General features: G+C 47.8%; 1 protein-coding gene across 1 annotated transcript in view; it reads right to left on the bottom strand.

Moving 5' to 3' along the window:
- Gfpt2 (glutamine-fructose-6-phosphate transaminase 2) overlaps positions 1–21,752 on the bottom strand; it is a 42,302-nt gene that overhangs the window by 17,019 nt on the left and 3,531 nt on the right. Inside the window, exons 2-9 of the mRNA XM_005376003.2 lie at positions 12,313–12,420; positions 10,199–10,297; positions 9,498–9,623; positions 6,565–6,623; positions 5,809–5,943; positions 4,946–5,007; positions 2,167–2,246; positions 1,575–1,692 (exon numbers count right to left, since the gene is read on the bottom strand). Of these exons, the coding sequence (XP_005376060.2) occupies positions 1,575–1,692; positions 2,167–2,246; positions 4,946–5,007; positions 5,809–5,943; positions 6,565–6,623; positions 9,498–9,623; positions 10,199–10,297; positions 12,313–12,420 (787 nt within the window). The remainder of the gene's footprint in view (positions 1–1,574; positions 1,693–2,166; positions 2,247–4,945; positions 5,008–5,808; positions 5,944–6,564; positions 6,624–9,497; positions 9,624–10,198; positions 10,298–12,312; positions 12,421–21,752) is intronic.

The following is a 21,752-nucleotide window of genomic DNA, read 5'->3' as shown; positions in this document are numbered from 1 at the left end:
TGGTCTCCAAACATTATCTGGCTATTTTTATTAAGCTTTATTCTAAAAAACATATTTAAAGCATTTTTCTTCAGCTGTGGCCAATAGTATTGTTTTCTGTTTAACAAACATTTGCAGAGAGCCTGCTGTGCCTCGCCAGGCAAGGAGATAAGGAGGAAAGCGGGCGTGGTCCCCCAGACAGCTGTGGTTCGGCGGCTACTGCGGGCATCAGGGCTTCCATCCTTACTCGCTGTCCTGCTGTATCAGTTCAACAGCCTTCCCGCTGGAGTTCAGACGCGTGTACTCATACTGCCTACAAATCATCATCTCATCGTCTTTCAGGCATTCATCCTTTTTTAATTTTAGAAAGAACATTTTTGGTTTTTTAGTATCATATTTCTTTCATTGTAATTTAGGGACCACTGAGCATAAGATCACAATTATTTTGTGTGTTTTAAGAAATAAAACTTTCAGCAAATTATAATTTCAAGATGCCTCTTATAGACATAAAATAAATGCATGTAAAATGTGTGTCTTAGAATCATTAAAATAATATTAGCCTCTCATTGAAATGATGTTTCAGGGGCTCAGACTGGGAAGTGCTGCCCCAGCTCTCAGGGCTGAGGATGGCACAGTCTGGGGCTCTTGGAACAGGCCTTGCAGTCTTGGCTCTGGGTTCCTGATTCTCCCTGCTTCACAGGAGAGCTGGCCTGGAGTCCTCTCTGCTCAGAGCAAGGTCCCCTTGGAGGTTAGATGGAAAGTGAAAAGCCGCACAGAATGGAAAGAAAAACTCGGATGAAAGAAGTAATGCTGATATCTATAGCAGCATTCCATTTGTAGCAAGACAGTATTTTAGTGTCCTCTCTGTCTCTCCTTTCCCTGCTGTCCTTCCCTCCTTCCTTCCCATTCCCTTCATCTTCCTCACCTGTGTGTGTGTGTGTGTGTGTGTAATTTATGTACTAAAATAGATGTGAGGTAAGAGTTCTCGTGTTTCAAAAATTATTCTTTTGTGAGTTGATGAGAACATGAGCTTTAGAGCCAACTATACAAGCCCCTCACTCTCTGGCCTATTTTGAGAGGTCTGGCACCTGGCAAAAGTGGGGTACAGTGAAGGAAGGGCTGAAGCTGTGCCTCATCTAAAGAGAAGAGGTGGAGCCTTCCAGACAGCTAGGGCAGGGGAGCACATCCCCAGGAACTCAGATCTGTTATTTTTTCAAAGGTGCTAGAAATCCAGGTTTTTATGTGAAATCTCCCAATTTCAAAATGTTGACAACTCATTCAGTTACTCCATGCAGGCCCCAAACAGTGGACCAGCGGGTCTGGGCTGTGGCCACTGGAGCAGCCCATGACAGAAACACAGGCCATACCCGGGTTCCAAGGAGGGCCGCTGAGGGCTGAAACCTGGCTTGGCCTCTGCCCTTGCTGAGGTGCAAGAAAACAGCTCAAGTGGGGAAATGAGTAAGAGGTGGTTGGGCCAGGGATGCAGCTCAGTGGTAGAGCACTTGCTGCCGTGTGTGAGGCCCTCCATGAGGAGGTGTTCAGACAGTCATTTGTTGGTTACATAACCCCAGGAAAAGTGAAGAGGTTTTCGTTACCTTGCATCTGAAGCAAAGAAGAATTCCACGGCTTTGTCGCCCACTGCATGGAGGCAGGTGGAGCTGTCCAGTCTCTTCACCCTCGTTGTGCAGATGTTCTTCACGTTCTCAATGTTGCCTGGTAAACAAAGGAACTGATTGCAAACCCCAGGAGAGTGCTTCATTTGCATAACATGTGGCAAGGAACCCAGTTCTCCTTTGAACACGTGTGGGAGAAATTTGCGATTTTTAGCTTCGGCTGTGTCAGCCAAATCATGTAAAAGCTCCCCAAATAGCGCAGCACCACTACGAGAGCATTTAAATGGCTACAGTAGGAGAGTAGTGCAAGCCAAAGCAAGCCGAAGAAACACTCAGATCAGGGTACCGTCACCATTATGTGGAGTTGTGTGCTGCTCTATTTCTGTGTGTGTTTGAAAATATCCACAATGAAAAGCCTTTAAAAAGATGGAGCTGAGTCTGCATAAAAATCTTTTCAATCTGGGGCCCATGCCAGCTGAGTGCCAGAGGGAGGCCTGCCCGCCTCAGACCAAGGGCAGCTGTACAGCCCTAAGACACTAGTGTTCACTGTCCAGGTCTTCTGGGGGACACTCACATGTTCTGTATAAGACGGGGATCTGTTCTGTGGAGAGTTTGTACTTGCTCCGCACTCCGATGAGCAGAGGGCTGCCTCTCCTGCAGGGGAAGAAAGCACCGTTAGCTATGCCACGGACATGCTGGGTAGGTGTCTTCCTAGTATCCCAAGTGGAGTCCCTAAGTCCAGGCCTATCGCATGAACAGAACTGTGTTAGGTCCCACAGGGTGGACACCCTGACTACAGGAAGATGTCCCAAGGCTCGGAGCAGGGACACACAGGCCAGCATGAGAGCTATATCAAACACATTAATTTAGTATAATGGGGTAATATTTTACTTCAGGCAATTTCTTTTTTTATTTTAAAGAGAATAGTAAAAAAAAAAATAGTAAAATACAAAATAAAGCAAGGACATTAAAAATGACACAGGGTCTCAATCCAAATGATAGGAATTAACAGTGGTTACTATATTACATACTGTTATCTTCAATGAAGTTGCTCAGATTATTAGATGTAAGAATGGAAGATTGATCAAACCATTAAAGAGAAGAAGAAAATAATTTAAAAAAACATTAGAGACGATACAGAGTTTCACTAGACAGGATGGTAGGAATTCAGTGGTTGTTATATTGCATATTGTTGTCTTCACACCAGTTGCTCAGATTACCAGACATAAGCATGCAAAATTGGTCAAAATATAAAAAAAAATTAAGCATTAACTGTTCCTTTCAGTAAACCATCAGACATCAGCAGTACAGTTATCCCAGCTATCCATATATAGATAGCCTTAGTTCTTTCTTTCCCTCATCCCAGTTGTTCCTTCCTTTGAGCAATTTCTTTCCCTTTCATATTATCTATTGTACACTTCAGGCAATTTCTTACAAATGTAAATCAATGAACTAATGAACAACTTGTTAATTAACCTGAATCCAGCCTGCATATATGGATTTGGTCTGCTAACCCGACCCCATGCAGATCCTTAATATTGGTTCAGGTATAAAAGGCCTTGGTTTCCAGCAGCATTGATCTGTGTGGATACTTATTTTGACTTCTTAAAGTGTGGGAGAAATCTGTAGCATTGATAAAGGTGCTGGGAGCACCTTGAATATTTTGGGCAGTCTTTTATTGTGTCTAAAGCAGATCAGAGACATAACTCTGGGTCCAGAGGGAACTAGCTCAAACCGCCTTCCTGACAATGCCAGTGAGGAAGTGTACAGTTATCTAATTTTCTTGGCAAACGGCACTCCCCAGATCTTATTGTTGTAGATTAAACTCTGTGATTGCTCGAGAATTATTTGAGACAAATAATTCTCCCAAGATATCCAAAAGACTGTCCTGGAGGTTACAGAGCCAGCAGGTATAGGCAACTTAGAAAAATAGAGCTTTATTGTTTCTTCATGCTGCCTTCTGCAGTTATTTTAAACAGTAATAGCAGGCATTTTCATATTTTAAAGGGCCCTCTAAATTTAATAGCAGCCAATGGGTATCATGATTCTGTGATAAAAGTGGAATTAAATTCTAAATGTTGAATTAGTTCTAGTCATAGAAAAAATAAAATCATGATAAATTTATATCATTTCCCGCACAGATAATGTAAGAGACTTCAAAGGTTAGCCTCAGTCTGTCCTGGCCTCCCAGGACTACAGGGACATTCTCTATGGCTCCCCTGGGATTCAGAGTGAAGTCTGTAGCCAACTGCAGCCCTTCAGAGCTGGGCCTCCACCCATGTGTCCACACCCTACCAGCCTGCAAACTGCAGGGGCAATGTCCACCCCAGCTTGTTTACTGCTGTCCTCCACACCTGCCTACGGCAGATGTCGGTAAGCACACAGACGGGAAGTCCCACTGAAGCGCCCTCCTCCCTGCCGCTGTCCCAGCCACATCGACATGCGAAGTGCCATATTCTTTCTGGTCCCCGGCCTTTCTCATCTGGTAAGAAGATGCTCTGCCTGGGAAGACGCTCCTACTGTTTGCCTCCCAGGATGACATCTGCTCCCCCTCCCAGTGCATGGACCCTTCCAGCCCCCATCACAGATTATCAGAACCCTCTGCCCTTCTGTCTTGTCCTTACGAGCAGAGACCAGGTCAGATGCCACCAGGTCCATGGGAGCCAGCATACAGGAAGTGCTCAGCAAACATTGGACAGATGGATAGATGATCAGATGATTAGACCATCTGAATGTAGCACTTCAGGATGGCACTTAGTCTGCTTCTGTGAACCCAAGCAGTGCTGGGCACCTTGGGGGGCTATGACAGAGGGTCATGTAGGCCGATTCTTAGGGTGCCCCTGACATGAAGGTGATGAGACCTTCAAGGATAAGTTCTGAGCCTTCAAGGACTTTCCAGTATTGAATCCAAATCTATGTGCACTTTGGTTCCCAGGTCTGAGCCTTCAAGGACTTTCCAGTATTGAATCCAAATCTATGTGCACTTTGGTTCCCAGGTCCATGTTCATAATTTTGCCTGCTTTTACATAAAGGAATGTCTCCAAAATTGGATAAGCTTCAAGCTCCACAAAACCTGGGTCCGGCACTGCTGTACAGTCTCATTTTTAATTTGAACTTGTTGTCAAATTCTAAAAATCTGGAGATCTCACACAAAAATCCAACTTTCTGATTTCTCTATTTTAGAAAATTAGGTGCTATAGTGCCACTGGTGACAGAGACAGTGGGGTGCAGTCAGTGGGGCTGAGCCACAGTGGCACCTTAGATCCAGTTATCCAGAGGTCCTACCCTCATCCTGCCTCAGGTCAGGTGGTTTTATCTTATTTAGTAGGAAGATGTCAATGAATTTGCCTCACCTTGTGGCCACAGCTTCTCCTGGGTAGTGGATGCTCTTGAAGACCAACGCAAACGCACCTTCCTGGAAGCACAGGAGAGAAGGGTGAAGGGCCACTCATGCACAGAGCAGCTGCTGCAGCCTGCTGCCCAGGTAATCTCCCGGCACTTCTTCCTGGCAGGCAGCCTTGCGGTCACTTGGAGAACTGAATGGAGCAGCTTGTGCAGGGTGAGGGCAGGAGAGAAAGCAAAACAGCACTACACTGCAGTGCCAGAGACCAGAACTTGTGGATTTCATGGAGAGCAGCATAAATTCAAGTGTTTGCCCAGACCGACGGAGACCCCTGGCAGCGATGCCCACCTGGGACCATCTGGGGGGATGTGCTTAGCTAAAACTTCCTCCTCCTGGGAGGGGCCTCCTCTTGGAGAGCCTCCTCAGTGTGTAGGGACTTTGCTCCCAGGGTCTAGCCCTGTAGGACATCCAGTTTCTCTTGCTCTCTTCCCCAAGCCATTCCCTTCAGCACAGAGATGTGCTCTGCTATCTGCTACACACACTCATGAAAACACAGTCCTCCTTGGGGGCGCAACCCTCTTCTGTCCCTGAACCATACCTTTGCACCCTTCTGTAATCAAACAGCTCAATCCCCCGCGCCCCCCCCCCACTCGTCCCGTCTCCCGTCTCCCTGCAGCCTCTTTCTATTGGATGTTACTGCCACACCACAGAGCTCATTCCGTGGGACGTAGCCTCCCAGTGCAGGCGTTTTGGATGGGCCGACTTTCATCCCCATTGCTTTCATGCTTGGTACTTTGTGCAAATTTCCTGATAAATGCTTATGAAAAGTAAAGGAATAAAGGAATGATTTAGAAAGATGGGACTGTAACTCACCAACTGCTGAATGACTCTCTCGACCAGTGTGGAGAATGTAATGTCCTCAGTTTCCCTGTTGTCAAACACGTACTTAATCAGCTTGGCGATGGCCTCTGTGTCTGTTTCTGACTCAAATTCGTAGTCTTTGCTCTCCTGGAATATGAAGGTGGACATGGGGGACAGATGATGGTCATTGCACAACGCGGGCCTGGCCAAGCCCTTCTAGTCCCTTAGGATTCAACTCAAGGCGAGAAAAGCAAAAGTGGGAAGGGACAAAGAGTGTGCGCCAGAATCATACAGCCAAATGCCTGTGAGTCATCTCAGAGTTCCCTGAGATCATCCCTCTTCGGAAGCTTGTCCTTGCCATTAATCTGGATATTGCAAAATAATAGCAGTCGAAGTGATAAAATATGTTGAGTCAAATCTACCACATCCCAACCAACTCTACCCGACCTTTTCATGTGGGGGACACTCACCATCTGGCTTCCCACCCCACATTCCAGTTGGTAGATGAATTGTGCAGCCACTTTACCAAAACCAAACTCATGTTAGTCCGAGTCTATGACTCTGCCGTCACTCTTGAGATAAATGCTACAGCCCTGGCATCTCCCTCAACAAGATCTGAGCTTGGAGGCTCAGCAGGGGCTGAGGTTTATGTCAGTGTGTGCTGTGGTTGAGTGTGAGTCTTACTTAGTTCCTGTATTTGGTTTGGAAAGTTTCTGGAGGAAGATCAATACCACTTGATTTAGACAGTCCCCTGGGGAAGTATCTTACCAGAAATTTCCTCAGATCTTTGTAATTTGTGATGATCCCATTATGGATGACAACAAATTCTGAAAGAAAAGTTTAGTGAAGTTAACAATGCTGTTAAGAAATGAAGTTCAAGTCAGATGCATAGGAAAACGACTCAATGGCTTGCAAGCACTCTGTAAACTCGACTCCTACGAAGACGTCTATTAAGCAGGACCAAAGTCTGTGGTGAGGAAACACATTTGTCTTTAGGTGACAAGCATCCACCAGCCTGAGCCTGCGGAAAGTTCTTAGCTGTGGACTACAGTATTATTAAGTTTTGATATGTGAGGGATGCTTAACTCGTCATGATCCGAAAATGACTCCAGTCATTTCCAACAGGATCTTGGCTCAAAGGGGCCGCAAGTTTGCAGATGTGCTTTATTTGATTTGCACTGTATTATAAAAATATTTGAGTTTAACTTTTTAGTTTTCACTTTAAAATTCTTAGGCGGAACCCCATTGTGGCACCTCTGAGCTCCCCCATTTTCCTGTGTGGCTGTTCAGCAGAGTGAGCCTGCTGCAGCTCCTCCCACCTCCCCTGGGCATCAGCTGCACACCCCTTGCTGTGGGCTGCCCCCGGCACAGGTGGGATCTCCAGAGTCCCTGGGGGTGAGGGGTGTCCCCTGCTCCCCGTCACCATTGCACCATTGCACTGGCTTCATGAGTAGCTGATGAATAATGGGAGGAAAGGTCTAGGCCAGCCTGAGAGTCTGAAGAAGTAACTCCTTCCCCTTTCATCCTAGGTGGTACATTCCTTATTCCCTTGGAATCTGGTGATCGCCTGGGTTATGTCTAGATATCATGTGCCCTTCATAAACACTTTCTCTTGTTCAGTGACCCTTCACACTAAATATCCAATTCAAAATTTTCTTCTGCTAAAGACATATTTTAAAACCTTTTCTGTTAGTCTTTTATGTTGGTCACCACAACTTCCTCTTTTTCAAAGAAAACCTATTGTTTGTTTTTGCATAGAAATGAGAGGGCTTGACTAAGATGAGCCTGTGCTTGAAACATTACCAGGAGTATACGTGTGTTGAGCTTTCACATGGTACCCTTTAAATATGTACGACGTTAATGGATCTATATGTTAGTAAAAAATAAGTTTAAATTTAAAAAGAGAAATGGAGTTCAGTTCTGCTATAATTTTACTTTTTTTTTTTTTGCTATTCTGCTTGGTTTTGGGGGTGCCCGTCATCCATAGCGTGGCTCTCTTAACTGGCTGCATCCACTCCTCTGCCCAGGTTTTCACTGTTTTTTTGTGGCATTACTTTTTTACATTATTTTCTTAACTGTTTAATTTTCTTTCATCTTAGACTTATTTATTCCCTATTCTTGTTTTCTTTGCAAAAACTTCCTTTTCCTGTTGTGGGACTGGGCAGCTTCATCCCTTGGAACCAGACCCTCAGTCCCAGCAGAGGTCTCTGTAGCCTCCTGTCTCTATGCTATCACTGTCACTGCCAGCATTACGGTTGTTCACTCTCGCCTTTGTTTTCTTTTCGATTACTCATCCCGAGTCAGAGCGCAGCCCCAGGTCTGCTCACGGGGGCACTTCTTGGAGCCTCTCTGCTTTGAGGCTGCAGGAAGAGTCACTGTCTGCACTGAGGGGTGGCAGGGGTCTCTAATGAGGTTCACTGTAACCCGAGGGTGAAGGCTGGAGTCTGGAGCTGAGGCTGCAACCTCACAAGGCACATGGTCTGGGCAGTGTTTGCTCCAGGGTGCTCCAGCTTCTGTATGACTTGGGGTTTTGCCAAGTCCTCAGCACTATAGGGCCTGCCGTCCTTATCCCGGGTACAGGGTGACTTCTCTACTGTGGGATGACCCCCCAGGGGAGAGCCCCCAGCAAAACCCTCAGACCGTGCAGACACACGGGGTCCCAGGCCCTCCTGCCACCTCCCACTGCTCTGCCTGCCTTCTGCTCTTGGGAAGGTGCCTTCCTTTCGGAGTCCGGCTGCTGAACCCTCTGCAGTGCTCTGGTGAGAAGCTGCACCTCCGAGCCTTGTGTTGGGTTGGGGTACCTGGCCTTCCTGTCTGATGCTGCACAGTACTGCCCTGGGTACCTGCCCCCCAGTGGGTGAGGGACACCAAGCAGGGGATTTTGCTCTCTTCCCAGCCTTCCCTCTTGAGGAGCTGCAGCGAGCTAAGTGCCTGCCAAGGAGCCCGCACCATGAACTATTCTGATGTTTTGATCCTTAGTTGAATGTAAAGTGAGGCAAAGTTTGCACTATGCCAGGAGTTGTCTCAAGACGTGACCCTGGCTCACTCCCCAAATTGTCTTCCCTGGTGGACAGCCCCCCATCACACCCACATAGGGGTCACCAGGGTGGTGCTGTGAGAAGTAAAGGAGCCTTTGCGAGGCGAATTCTTTGGAGCTGAGCTCACAGAAGAAACAGATACGGTTCTCAGGGGCCCCTGTTAGTTCTGGTGAGTGAGTTATAAGGCAGGGCCACCCCATATGCCTGGCCCCCTGTGGGTGCAGCCAGTTTCCACATTTCGACCATGCTGTGACAAAGCCGAGGGCCTGGTCAGAGTGCGCACCGATGGACTCCCCCGCCATGAACTGCACACTAAGTAAGCCACTCCTCTCTGTACAGTACCCCGCTTGGGCATCCGGTATTACAGTGGGAAATGGGTTAATACACAGCCAGATTCCCCTCAGGGGCTGGGTTCCAAAGGTCTAGAGGCCTCCTGGGAAGGTCTCCTTCTGCTCCTGTGGGGATGGGGAGGTCAGCGGCACCCCAGAGCCAGGCTGAGTTTGCACCTGATTGAGCCCCAGGGCTTTAGGAGAAGGGACGCCTGGATTATGGCAGGAGGCCAGGGCAGTGGAAGAGGCAGCAGGAGCTACTCTGGCTCAGGCCACCCTGACACTGTCCGGGTGAGGCAGAACCCGCAGGGACAGATGCGGGCTGACTACATACCGTTGCCCTTGTCTGAGCGCTGCGGGTGGCTGTTGACAGCACTGGGGACACCGTGGGTGGCCCAGCGCGTGTGGGCAATGCCGAAGTGCGTCTCAAACTCCACCTTTAGGTCCATACTGTCTTGTTCTAAAGGGGAAAGAAAAATCAGTTTGTTGCCCTTTAAAATAAACACAGATGCAAAACTCTTAAAATTGTTTCATTACATCAAGGCACATCAGCTATGCCAACAGCACCGTCAACAACACATGTCCTCCTGGGGGAACTGGGCCACACCTGTGCTAAAGTTTACCGAGTTCTTATCCACAACTCAACTCACTCCTTAATCAAAATAAACTGCCTGTAAAAAGAAAATGCGGCTGGACATGCAACTGAGCTGGAAGAGAGCTTGCCGAGCTTGCACAAGGATCTAGCTCTGATCATCAAAAGAGGAAAAAAAAGAAAGAAAAGTAGTATCATTTGCCAGAAAAGTTAAATACATAACAATTAAAAATTTTTTAAAAAGTTCTCTTCTCCACGTGCCACTCCCTAAAAGAAGCCACCCCTCACTCAGTGAAAGTTTTATAGCATGGGTTTAACCCTCCTGTTCTTCCTCCAAGCTTCGATAAAGCTCCCATTTTTAGTGGTGAATGCTGTCGGAAGAAAATGCTTTCAAGTGGCCCATTCTGCCCTGATTCTACCAAGGAGAAGTGTTTTCCACTTACTGTAAAGTTCTTCATCCAGAGCTTTCACTTTGCCCTTTTTCTTGACTAGCTGGATGTGTCTTTCTTTGACTTCGTGATTGTTCCCATCGATAGCCACACCTGCCATTTAAACATTCATTTTTTTGGCATTTTTAATTTTTTAAAAATGCCCAAAACACACAAAGCATAAAGAACACATCGATTAGTTTGATTAATGTGCACCCCAGCACGACCCACACCCCAACCAGACAGAACAATTCTACCACCCAGAAGGATCCCTTCGGTCTTTCCACTCAATCTCCCCACCCCAGAGAGGAACCGCTCTTCCTGCTTCCATCACAGCAGACTAGTTTGCTACTCTAGAATGCCATAAAATTGCAACCACAGAGGTTACTTTGTACAGTGGAACGCGCGCTCTGTCTCACATCAGCACAAGGCACAGCCCGCCCTCCGCCCACTCCTGGATCCACAGGACCAGCCAACCACTGATCAAAAATACTCCAAAGCACATAAATAAAACTGCACCTGCCGGGCGTGGTGGTGCACGCCTATAATCCCAGCACTTGGAAGGCTGAGGCAGGAAGATTGTTGCGAGTTTGAGACCAGCGTGGGCTACAAAGTGAGCTCAAGGCCAGCCTGAACTGCAGAGTGAGACCCTGCCTCAAAAACACCAGAAAAAAAGAAAACCAAAAACAAAACCACCTGTACCAGACATATTCAGACTTCTTTCTTGTCATTCTTCCTTAAGTAATACATTACAACAACTACTTATATAGCATTTCCACTGATTAGGTCTTAAGGACTCTAGAGATTCTAAGAAATCGAATGATGACTGAAAGTACACAGGAGACGTGGGTAGGTTTTATGCGAATACCATGTCATGTTACGGATGGGGCCTGAGCATGTGCTTGCTTCGGTATCCAGTGCCCCACAGACACTGAGGGATGACCGCACCGCCCACCGTCAGTCCCTGCAGCATCTCAGTATCCTCTGGGCAGGGAGGAATAGAATCGATACAGCCCCATCCTGGGGTGGAACCCAGGCCCTCACCCGCTAAGCATGTACTCTACCACTGAGCTACATCCCCAGCCCCTACCATTTCATACATATTCTCACTTCTTTATTATCCTAAACTCTTCCTAAACAACATCTTCCTAACCGGCCACACACTCCTCCCCTGGACGGCTGTATCAGATTCTCCTCTGCCACCTACCAATAGGTGGGAATTTGGTCTGTTTCCCATTTTTAATTAAGCAGCCTGGGAGAAAAGGAGAAAGGGACTGAGACTACAGCCCAGCACTGGCGAACCTCTTAGAGAGGAGCACCCAAACTGCAGCCCAAAGCCCACGTGTTCACTGCCAAGTGCCAACCAACACTGCAATTAAACCTGAATACTGACGATGTAGTTTAGCAAAAACAACGCACACACCGACATCGTTTGTCTTTAGAAAATCACAACAGCTTTCCATGATACAGCTTTTTACTGAAAGGTAAACGTTTGCAGTTGGCACGCTTTCGCACAAGTAATGTGGTCTCTGCTGTTGTGTGTGTGCTGATCATTTGTCAAACCTTGGCTATCCTCCCTTAGTGTGAGAGCAGCACGCAGGTCGGCTGTTACTTGTATGTGCACAGCCCCTGTGCACTGTTTCTGATGCTCGGCTGCCGGAATGCCTCGGCTGGTGTGTCTGCTATAGCCTGCGTGCTACAGGCTCAGCAACACTGCTATCGCCATTGGGAGAGGGTGAGGCGGCCAAGCCCAAGGATCTAAGCACACATTTCTTGGCTCACTGTGAAGTATTGTGACAGTGAGCTTCTTTCAAAATAGATTTCCTGAAAACTGTATCATTATCTTTGACTGGCAATACTGGGGAACAAGAACCGTAATAGAAAGTACAATGTGGAGTATTTTTGACAGAGATTTTTTAAACTTTTACTTCTTTTCTATAGTTTTCTGTAATTTTCTATAAGCTTCAAATTTCTTTAATGAAAGAGTGTTATTTTTACATTAAAAAATTAACTATCAGAAAGAACACACAAGTTGTAAAAAGTGCCATTATAAAGAAAATAGGTGAGAGAAGAGACCACAAGATGCCCACACAATGTCCCTCCCCCGCGAGGTCACCTGCGGCACCCACCTGCCGAGTCATAGCCTCTGTACTCAAGGCGCTGCAGACCCTTAATCAGGGTCTCAAAAATCTCCTTCCTTGTCCGGGGGACTCTGTAGTTCATGTAAGCGAAGATTCCTGTTCAAAGAGGGAAAAAAAGTCACGCTAAGAAAACACGCAGATTGTGTTTAGAGTACAACACTTTTCAGGAAGCAGACGAGGTGGCATCTCAGGAGGGCTCCTGGGCTCTCCGCAGAGGAGGATGCAGCCTTGCCTGGCATCACTGAAGAAGTGTGACGTTCTCTGCCTGCTCCAGGGGGCTGTTCACTCAGCTGCCCCCAGGGACAAACACTCATGAACCCCTGTTACATCTCTTGGCCTTGCAATTCCACTGCGGACAATTCATCCTCCGATGCACTTGCAGGAGACAGCTTTCACCGTGGTACGGTTTGCAGAGATTAGCAAAGAAGCCCAAGTGCCTTGGGACATTTGAAGTGCCACCTCCTTTTCGATTTTCACAGAAGATGCCTGGGAAGTTATGAGAACTCGCAGCCCCTGTGGCAAGGAGGGACAGGAGATTTGCTTCCACCTTCCCCTTGTCAGCACGGCTTAGAGTGTGGCCACGAACAAACACTGCTATAACAGCAAGAGTAAATCTCCCTCAGGCTCCCTGGGCCCCTCGAGTCCTCGCCGGCAAGGTAGGCTGGCAAGCCAGGCAGATTTGACCGGGCTTTATTTTCTGTGTATTTCAAAATAATATTTCTCCAAATAGGAACTGATAGTCATCAAGCTGGTGCTGTCTTTCCAAACTCCTCTACTGTCCTGCTTGCAACTAAGGACCCTTGGTCTATTCCCTCCTGCTCTGCCAATCCCCTCCCCATCCTCTTTGTCCCCGTTTGGGAAAATCATCCCACCTCAAAGCTCAGCTGCAAGCCCACCCTTCAGAAGGCTCCCGACAGGAGTGGGATGCGTGCATCCCCGACGAAGGCTGCCGTGGTGTGGATGTGGGCTGCCCCCCAAAAGGCTCATGGCCAGAGGCTTGGCCCCAGCAAGAGATGGGACAAACGGGTGCAAGTGTGGTTGCGGGGCTCCACCCTCCGGAATGCAGAAGGGCTGCTGCAGGGGTGTGAGCCTCACAGGACTGAATTAGTTCTCATGAGCCTGGGTTGTCAGGGAGTGAGGCCGCCCCACAGTATGGCAGCTGTTTCCCTTCGTGCCTTTCGGTCATACTGTCAACAGCCAGGGGGGCCTTCTTCAGAACCCCAGCAGCAGGCATCTGGTCCTTCCAGTCACCAGAATCGTGGGCCACATCAGCACTTACGAAGTACCAGGCTTCTGGTGCTTTGTTACAGAACCACAAAACAAAGACAGGAGCACAGGCGCACTCACATCTTTACGTTCTCCGCATCTGGGCACACAGTCGCTCAGTAACTGTGTGGAACAGAATGACTACACGTCCGCATTCAGGGAGGAAAGTAATGGTACAGGAAGACATGCCTGGGCTTCAGGCATGTTCACAGTAACTGTCAAGTCCATGTGGACGCTGTACCAAATACCAGAGTGGGCAACCTATAAGCAACAGAAATTTACTCTGCACAGTTCTGGAGGCTGAGGAGTCCAGGTGTTGACAGACTCTGGTGAGGGCCAGCTCCTCAGAGCCACGTCCTCCCTCTAGCTTCCGTGGTAGAAGGATCAAGTTCCCTGTATGGGTCTTTTATAAAGACAGTGAGTCCATTTCAGAGGGTTCTGTCCCCATGACCTGATCACTTCCAAAGGCTCCACCTCCTAATACCAACCCCCGGAGTGAGGAGTTAGATATATTAATTTAAGGGGAACATGAACATTCTGTTCCTAAAAGTAAATAATCTTTTTCAGTAGCACACAATGCCACTGAAAGCACACTGTGTGCCAGGCACTGGGCACAGGGTGCCCACAGCTGTCGATCAGAACCTCAGTGTTGGTCCTGCCACTCCCTTACCTTGTGGAAGAGAGGCCTGGGACTCATCCAGAGTGGAACCACGGAGCCCTGACTGCAGGGCTTACCTGCCTCTAACCACTGGGCTGTGCCGCCCCAGAATGAGTATCACATGGGCTAAAGAAGATTTGTTTTCCCAATTACATTTTTCTGGCATGAGGATGATCCATCAAGGATTAAACTTTTCCAGTGATGGACATCAAGGAACAGCGTGCCCAAGAATAACAAGTGATGACCACCATTGCAGACTAAATCGCCTGTAATAGTTCCAATCAAAGAAGCTCAGAGTCAAGTCCTTAAATTTAATGATCAAGCCTCAATGAATGAAACTATACTGCATCCCATCATACCGAAATTCATCTGCCCACACTTGGTCAGAAAACAGGTCACAGAATTAAAAAGTACTAAAACTATACATAGCATTCTTACACAGTGCACATTATTGTACATGGGATAGTTTGCACACACATATTAAAGTACAGAGTTCTGATATAAAAATATGCACACTGTGCTTTCTGAGCAGTTACAGATGTTTTTCTTTTAAAAATGGCCAAGGGCAAATAGTAAGCTATTTTTGTCTTCCTTGGTGACTTCAGGTCAGGTGAGAGGCACTAAATGTAAGGGCTGTGAGCACAGTCTGGGCCGTGTACCGGGTGAAATTGCCTACCTTCAAAGCAAAAAGACATCTTGGATGCATTTTGCCACCTTACTTATTAAAAATAAAGTCACCTTTTACTCTCAACATTAAAAATTGTAACAGCATTCTTGAGATGGAAAAGCATCATATTATCTCATTTAAAATATGCAACTCAGGTCAGGGGTATAGCTCAGCAGTATGGCACCTGCCTGGCAAGGGCAAGGTCCTGAGTTTGACTTCCAGTACCCCCACAAAATTAAATATATATATACACATACATATATATATATGTATATATATACACACAGCTCAGTGGTCTTCAGTCTAGTCACAGATGTGTGCAGCCATCACCAAAATCTATGTTTAGGTGAAATTTGGCAGTGAGAAATTTTCCTGGGTGATATAACCAAGGTAGTGTAAAAAGAAGTGGGGGGGCATCTAGCTATGGCAGAGAGTTATGCGAAGGCTAAAACAACTCCATATAATTGTTACCCCCTTCCAAATCTTTGTTTGGGAGAGTAAGGAAAGAACCAAAGGCTTTTGCACTGAGCTACATCTCCAGCGCTTTCTATTTTTTTTAAATTTTGAGACAGGGTCTTGCTGAGCCCTTGAATCATGAGCTGAGCTTGAATTTCGAATCCTCCTGCCTCACCCTGCCAGAATGCTGGGCCTGCAGGCATGCACGACCAAGCCTGACTGAAAGGATTCTAAATCTGAGTTGTTTTCAAAGGCATCCTCTTCGGTTCAGCTCTCCGATCTCCTCCACAAGTCCCTGTGTCCCTGCCACACTTGTCAGAAGACCCTGTGTCTGGCATGTAGCTTGCACGGCTGTGGAATCCACAGCAGCCCCGAGGAGGAGCAGGGGTGCCCTGAGCCCCGAGGGTGGGGCCCTCAAAGGGTCTCTGTCCTCAGTCAGGACAGGAGGCCTGGTGGCCACTCAGGCACAGTCTAGGGGCTGACTGCAGCGAGAAAGCTGTCAACCAGGGGCTTCCAAGGTCTTTGTGCAAGAAGCATACATTAACTTTCAACATGAAATTTCCTTCCCTGAGGCGCTGCCTCTTTCCTTGTGCAGCTCATCCTCTTGGTTTGATTCTCTGCACTCAACTGAAGTGAATAAAACAGCATTGTACTGTTATTATTAACAGCTTTTTTTTTTTTTCAGTACCAGGAATCAAACTCACGACCTTGCGCTTGCCAGGCAGGCGCTGTGCTGCTGAGCTAAATCCCCAGCCCCTAACAGCTCTTATTACTTAAAAATAAAATAAGCTGTTTCCTGAGGAATTTTTCTTATCAAAATTTTTTCAAACCCCTTCCATCCCTAAATAAAAGCTACAGTGAGAATCCTGCTATTTATTTAACCTAGGAGATCAATAATCAGATAGTTTGATAAGTGGTGGTTTAAATTTAGGCACCTTCTTTGAAAGCAATGTGGCAATCTCTTAAATCAAAAGTGTACATGTTTCCAGAACTCTTGTACTTCACAATGTGCCCAGCAGCCTCCTTTGCAGAGACCAAGTGTGGACACGAAAGCACAGCTTCTCAGTACCCTCTGTGGTCACCAAAGGCTGGAGACAGCCTGGTGCCTGGCAGGGCCCAGCTCAGGGCCAGTGCAAAGGCACAGAGCCTTCTGGGCACGCAGCCTCCCCGGGAGCAAGCGAGATGCGCAGATCTCCGAGACAGGTTGGGTGAGAGCAGCAGCTCGCAGTTCACAAGCGAACGGTGCAGGAAGAAGTGGGGAGCTGTGTGGAGCACAGTCGTTCCCCAGCATCCACCGGGGACTGGTTCCAAAGCCATGCATGTTCCGTACATAAAATGGGGTGTGCCTGCAACCTACACGCCGCCTCCCATGTGTTTTGTTTCTTTTTCCCCCTTCTTTCCTTCTTTCCCTCCCTCCCTCCCTTGATGCTGGGGATTTAACCCAGGGTCTTGCGCATGCTAAGAAAGTGCTCTACTGACCACCTCCAGCCCTTTCTGATACACATTTCCTGTATACAATACTTAATACAATGCCTACACACTACTTCATTCAAATAAGTTTCGTTTTTTGAAGCTTGCTGGAATTTTTTCCCCAGATGATTTCAACCCAGATTTGGTTAAATCTATGGATCAAAAATATTTGGAAGAAAGCCTGCATCTTGTCCTGAACATGTAAAGACTTTTTACTTTGTCATTATTCCCCGAATACAGTATAAAAATGATTTACATGTCATTTCTATGACATTAGGTACTATAAGGAGTCTGGAGATGACGCAGTATACCACAGGGTGTGTGTCGGTTCTATGCAAACACTACACACAGGGAACCTGAGCATCTATGGATTTTGATATCCAGGGGGTCCTGGAATGAATCCTCCCTGATCCCAGGGAACAACTCTATTTCTCAAAGGGCATTCAAAACTCCAGGAGCAGTGGCCACCTTAGACGTGGCTGCTGGATGTGGGGCAGAAACTTCCTTTTCCACTGCCTTTGTATTTGTATGACTAAGACATTTCACAATGTGCCATTATATGAACGAGGATATGTAAGACTTATCTGGATAACTAGAAAAGATTTAGAAATGATCTCATTCCATCAGAAGGGGGATGTCCTAGCCTAGACACACAGGTTGACAAGGACGAACTACGTGGACAGTGGCAAATGCAACCCAGCCTTGGCTCATCTGGCTTCCTGTGAGGACAGCAAGCCAGTGGGGTAGCGGCTTGCAGGGACAGGAACGGCTATGGTGTGGCACCTGGGACTTCCAGCCACACCTCTGCCGGCTCTGCTTTCCCGGGGTTGTGCTAAGCCTCTGGTATGGCCTGCCCTGCCACAGCACTGTGCTCCCTTTTCCAGGCCCTCCTGCCCCTCCCCGCTGTGCTGAGGTGGCTCAAGGGGCCTCACTGTAGCTTGCCCGACACTCAGCTCAGGAGCAGCCATGAGAGGGCAGAAAGAACACTTGAGCACACTCCCCCACCGACCCTAAGAAGACCTCAGGGTCTTTCCTGCCTCTGCCACCCCTGGCTACGCGACAGCAAGATGCGCAGTGTGGTGGCTGAAGTCTGGGGCCAGGGCCAAACACTGCTTCTAACCTCATCCCTGTTCTCTGCTTTTTGTATGGCTTTAGCAGGTCACTGGGTGCCTGTACAAATTTTTCTTATTGGTGAAGTGGGTGACGGCAGCATTTACTCAGTGTGTGGCTGTGAGAATGCAGAGCACTGTATCTTAAGCACATAGAACGATACCTGCCACATGGCCAGGGGCCATTCAGATACAGTAGGGCATTTCCCACTCCTGGGGTGCTGTGGCACGAATGCAGTGTGTGCCACGGTACACGGCCAGCCTTTGAGAAAGTACGGCTGAGGGGAAGAGCACCACTTCGCTGTTATTTCTTCTTGGACTTCGCCTTGGGTAAATGGTGGTTAAGCCACACGTGTGACTGGGCTGTGGCTTGAGCAGGATTCAATTTACCCCGTAAACAGCTCCCTCTTGAGGGCCTTGTGCTGTGCTGGGAGCATGAAGGGCAGAGTGGACCTCACAGAGCAGCTCAAGAGCCCCCGGTGCACGGGCCTGCTGAGCCCTCAGGCTCCACCCCAGGGAGGACTTCCTGTAGGGTTGAGCAGACAGCTCCAGTGGCTGGCTTTTTACAAAGGTGGTTTCCACTCATTCTGCAGCTGACAGGTTACCCATGAATCACTGCAGTCCCCGATCACCCTCGCATGGCCACATCACCCTGCTGACCTGCTGTGCAGCACTTGCTCCCGTGCCCCTTCGCTCCCTGCCATCCTCGTTGGGGGGGGGGCCCACACCTGTCTTCTCTATCACTGTCTCCTTAGCACCCGGCCCAAGCACATGTCAGTTGCTAAATAAATATGTAGTTGTTGAATGAAAGAATATGTGAGTACACTAGTGGATGGGAAGGCAAAGATAAGTGGCCTTAACAAAGCTGGGCCTGAGATGTAGCCACATGCAGCCATGCACAAGCAGATGTTTCCACAAATCCCTGGCAGATCTTGTGGCTTGAACTCATTGGGAGCAAAGAGACTAGAGGTGGACACTGCTGAACTAGGGCTCCCTGTGTGTCACTTCCTCTCACAACAGCAGCATGGCACCATTAGCATTCAGGATTAACTCCTGGATACTCAAACACAGAGGTCCGTGTCCCCCCGCACTACTCCCCACCCACCCTCCATGCACTGTGATGATCCCACTGGAGTGAGGACAGCCTTCTACACAAACGACCTGCATCTTGGGGCAAGGGCCCAATACTCTGCTGGCTGGGTTATGCATAAACCCCTATCACCAGCATTAACCAAGACTTCCACGTGCCAACCTTGGCACATTTAATCCTCACAATGCCCTAAGCTGAGAGATTTTCATTTCCAGGAATGGACAGACCATCAAAGGCTCTAGGGTCAAACACTTGAGTAGTTCACAGCCTGGGCCCCCTCACACCACTCGGCATAGACTCCCACCCAAGGGATGAGAAATTGCTCCAGCAGAGAGATCCCAGCTTTTGGGTAGATGTCTGCTCACTGCTGGGCAGACAGAACTCAGAGTTTCATTGGTCAGGTCTAGGCCCTGTGCCACTGCATGGGTACCCACTGCTCTGCCTCCTGAGACACCCCCCAGGACACCCCACCCCAGGACACTCCTGCTTCTGATTCCACCTTTCTTTTCCCGTCCAGCCCTCCCCACCAGTCCCCTGATGACCACAGCAAGGCAGGCTCAGCTGCATTTTTCCTTCCTCTTCAAGGCGGATAAATCCACCAGGTAATAGTAGACTGTACTTCCTGCAGCAAACACAGGCATTTTTTTTTTTAAAAGAAAAATCCCTGCCAGGCGTGGTAGCACACGCCTGTAATCCCAGCACTCAGGAGGCTGAGGTAGGAGGATGGTTGCAAGTTCGAGACCAGCCTGGGCTACAAAGGGAGCTCAAGGCCACCCTGAACTGTATAGCAAGACCTTGTCTCAAAAAGACCAAAAAATAAAAAATAAAAAAAAAAAAGAAAAATCCCTGATGCCCATGTTATTTTAGCATTTCACAAAAATGAAGCAGGAAGTACCATATACTCTTCAATTTATTAAAAAAATAAACTTTTAAGAAGAAAGTTTTGTTAAACTGCCAAAATTTGGCTATAAAAGAAGCCAAAACTTTCTTTCAGTGAGATTGTTTCCTTTGAAAATTAAAGACACATAATCTCATTCAATTACTTAACTGAGTTTGTAAATTCATCTTTAGAATTTCCTTCCAAACTATGTGTAACCTCAAGTTAATTTCTCTTATAAGCTAGTTTTGCTAAAAAAATTAATTCCTCCATTTGAAATCACTGTTTAGTAGGTAATGCCATATCACAACGTTTCCAGAGGTTTTGGTGAACACGGAAAACCCAGGACAGATAAAGCTGACCAGCGAGGGAGCAGACGATGACTTGGAGGAGGAAGAGGGAAGGGAGGAAGGCAGCCAGCACTGGGAGCCCCTGACCTGCACAGACTGCTAATGGTAATTCCTCCACCCCACAGCACCAACCTCACTCCTACAGTAGGACAGCCATGTGCTGGCCCTGCCAGCCGTGGCTTCCAAGAACCAACGTGTACTCTTTTCAAACTCCACATTCGGGGCCTCACACTGGTGGCCTGAAACTAGCATGGTGAAGGTACTTACACACAGAAACTGGCAAATTGGAGAGCCCATTACTCAACACATGCCAGGACATCACTGGGGAGAAGTCTCTGTTGTCCACTTCTAGTAGGTAAGGCTGCTGAGGCTTGGAGAAGTATCAACCCAGCACTCTGTGACCATTATCATGATATGTCACCTTGAATTGATTAAGAAATGCCTAGCAGATAAGGGAGTACAGTCCTGGGCACATCTGTCAATGACTGACACATAAGTCAGCAAACTGGGCAGGGAAGATCCATCCTGGATGTGGGAGGCACCAACCAATAGGTGTGTAGCCTGGATGGGAGTAAAGGGGAAAGAGGGATGCATCCTGATTTTGGAAGAGGTTTGCCAAAGCAAAGAGCTTTGCCACAGCCTGTGGACATCAGTCTCCAGTTTCTTCGGGCTGTAATGCAGGCTCATGCTCGTGACTCTCCAGGGAGCTTCCAGGCCCTTGTCCTGGGACTGGCACTGCATCCTGACCCCTCTTGTTCTGTGGCTCTCATCTCCTTGGGCTGAGCAGCTCCTGGATCCTCTGATTCTTCAGTGTGCCAGGCGCTACCACAGACTCTCCTGCCTCGGATCACAGGCCGCCACTGTGAATGCTCCCCACTCTGATCCTGCACACCTACCTAGCAAGTCCTCTTGAGTAATTATACACATGTTCTCTGGTTCTGCTCCTCTGAAGAACTCTGGCTACTGCTAGGCTACTGCCCTACTTACCCAGGTCCCAGGGTCTGTGCCCTCAACTCTTATCTTCACAAGAGATGCCACTTCCTTACAAGGAAGAAGGGATATCATTTGATGAGATTTCAGAGAGAGAAAAAATAGGGGGAAAGAAACCCTAACCTGAATCATTTAATCTCCCTGGACTGCAGTTTCCCAAGCTATCACAGTATAGGATCTCTATCCCAGCTGAGAAAGAGGCAAGTATGTGGAGGACATTCTTTGATTGGAATGCATTGAGGACACAATGGTTTATTATGTGTTAGAATTTCTTAAGATAAGGCTTCATTATACAGCCCAGATCAGCCTTGAGTTTACGATCCTCCTGTCTCAGCCTCTTGAGTGCTGAGATTACAGGCGTATGCTGGATTAATCCTCCTGTCTCAGCCTCTGGAGTGCTGAGATTACAGGTGTGTGTTGGACTGATCCTGTCTCAGCCTCTGGAGTGCTGAGATTACAGGCATATGCTGGATTAATCCTCCTGTCTCAGCCTCT

The sequence above is a fragment of the Chinchilla lanigera genome, unplaced genomic scaffold, assembly GCF_000276665.1.
Source record: "Chinchilla lanigera isolate Chin_1 unplaced genomic scaffold, ChiLan1.0 scaffold00007, whole genome shotgun sequence".
Taxonomy (NCBI): domain Eukaryota; kingdom Metazoa; phylum Chordata; class Mammalia; order Rodentia; family Chinchillidae; genus Chinchilla; species Chinchilla lanigera.
This window is presented reverse-complemented; position numbering and strand designations above follow the sequence as displayed.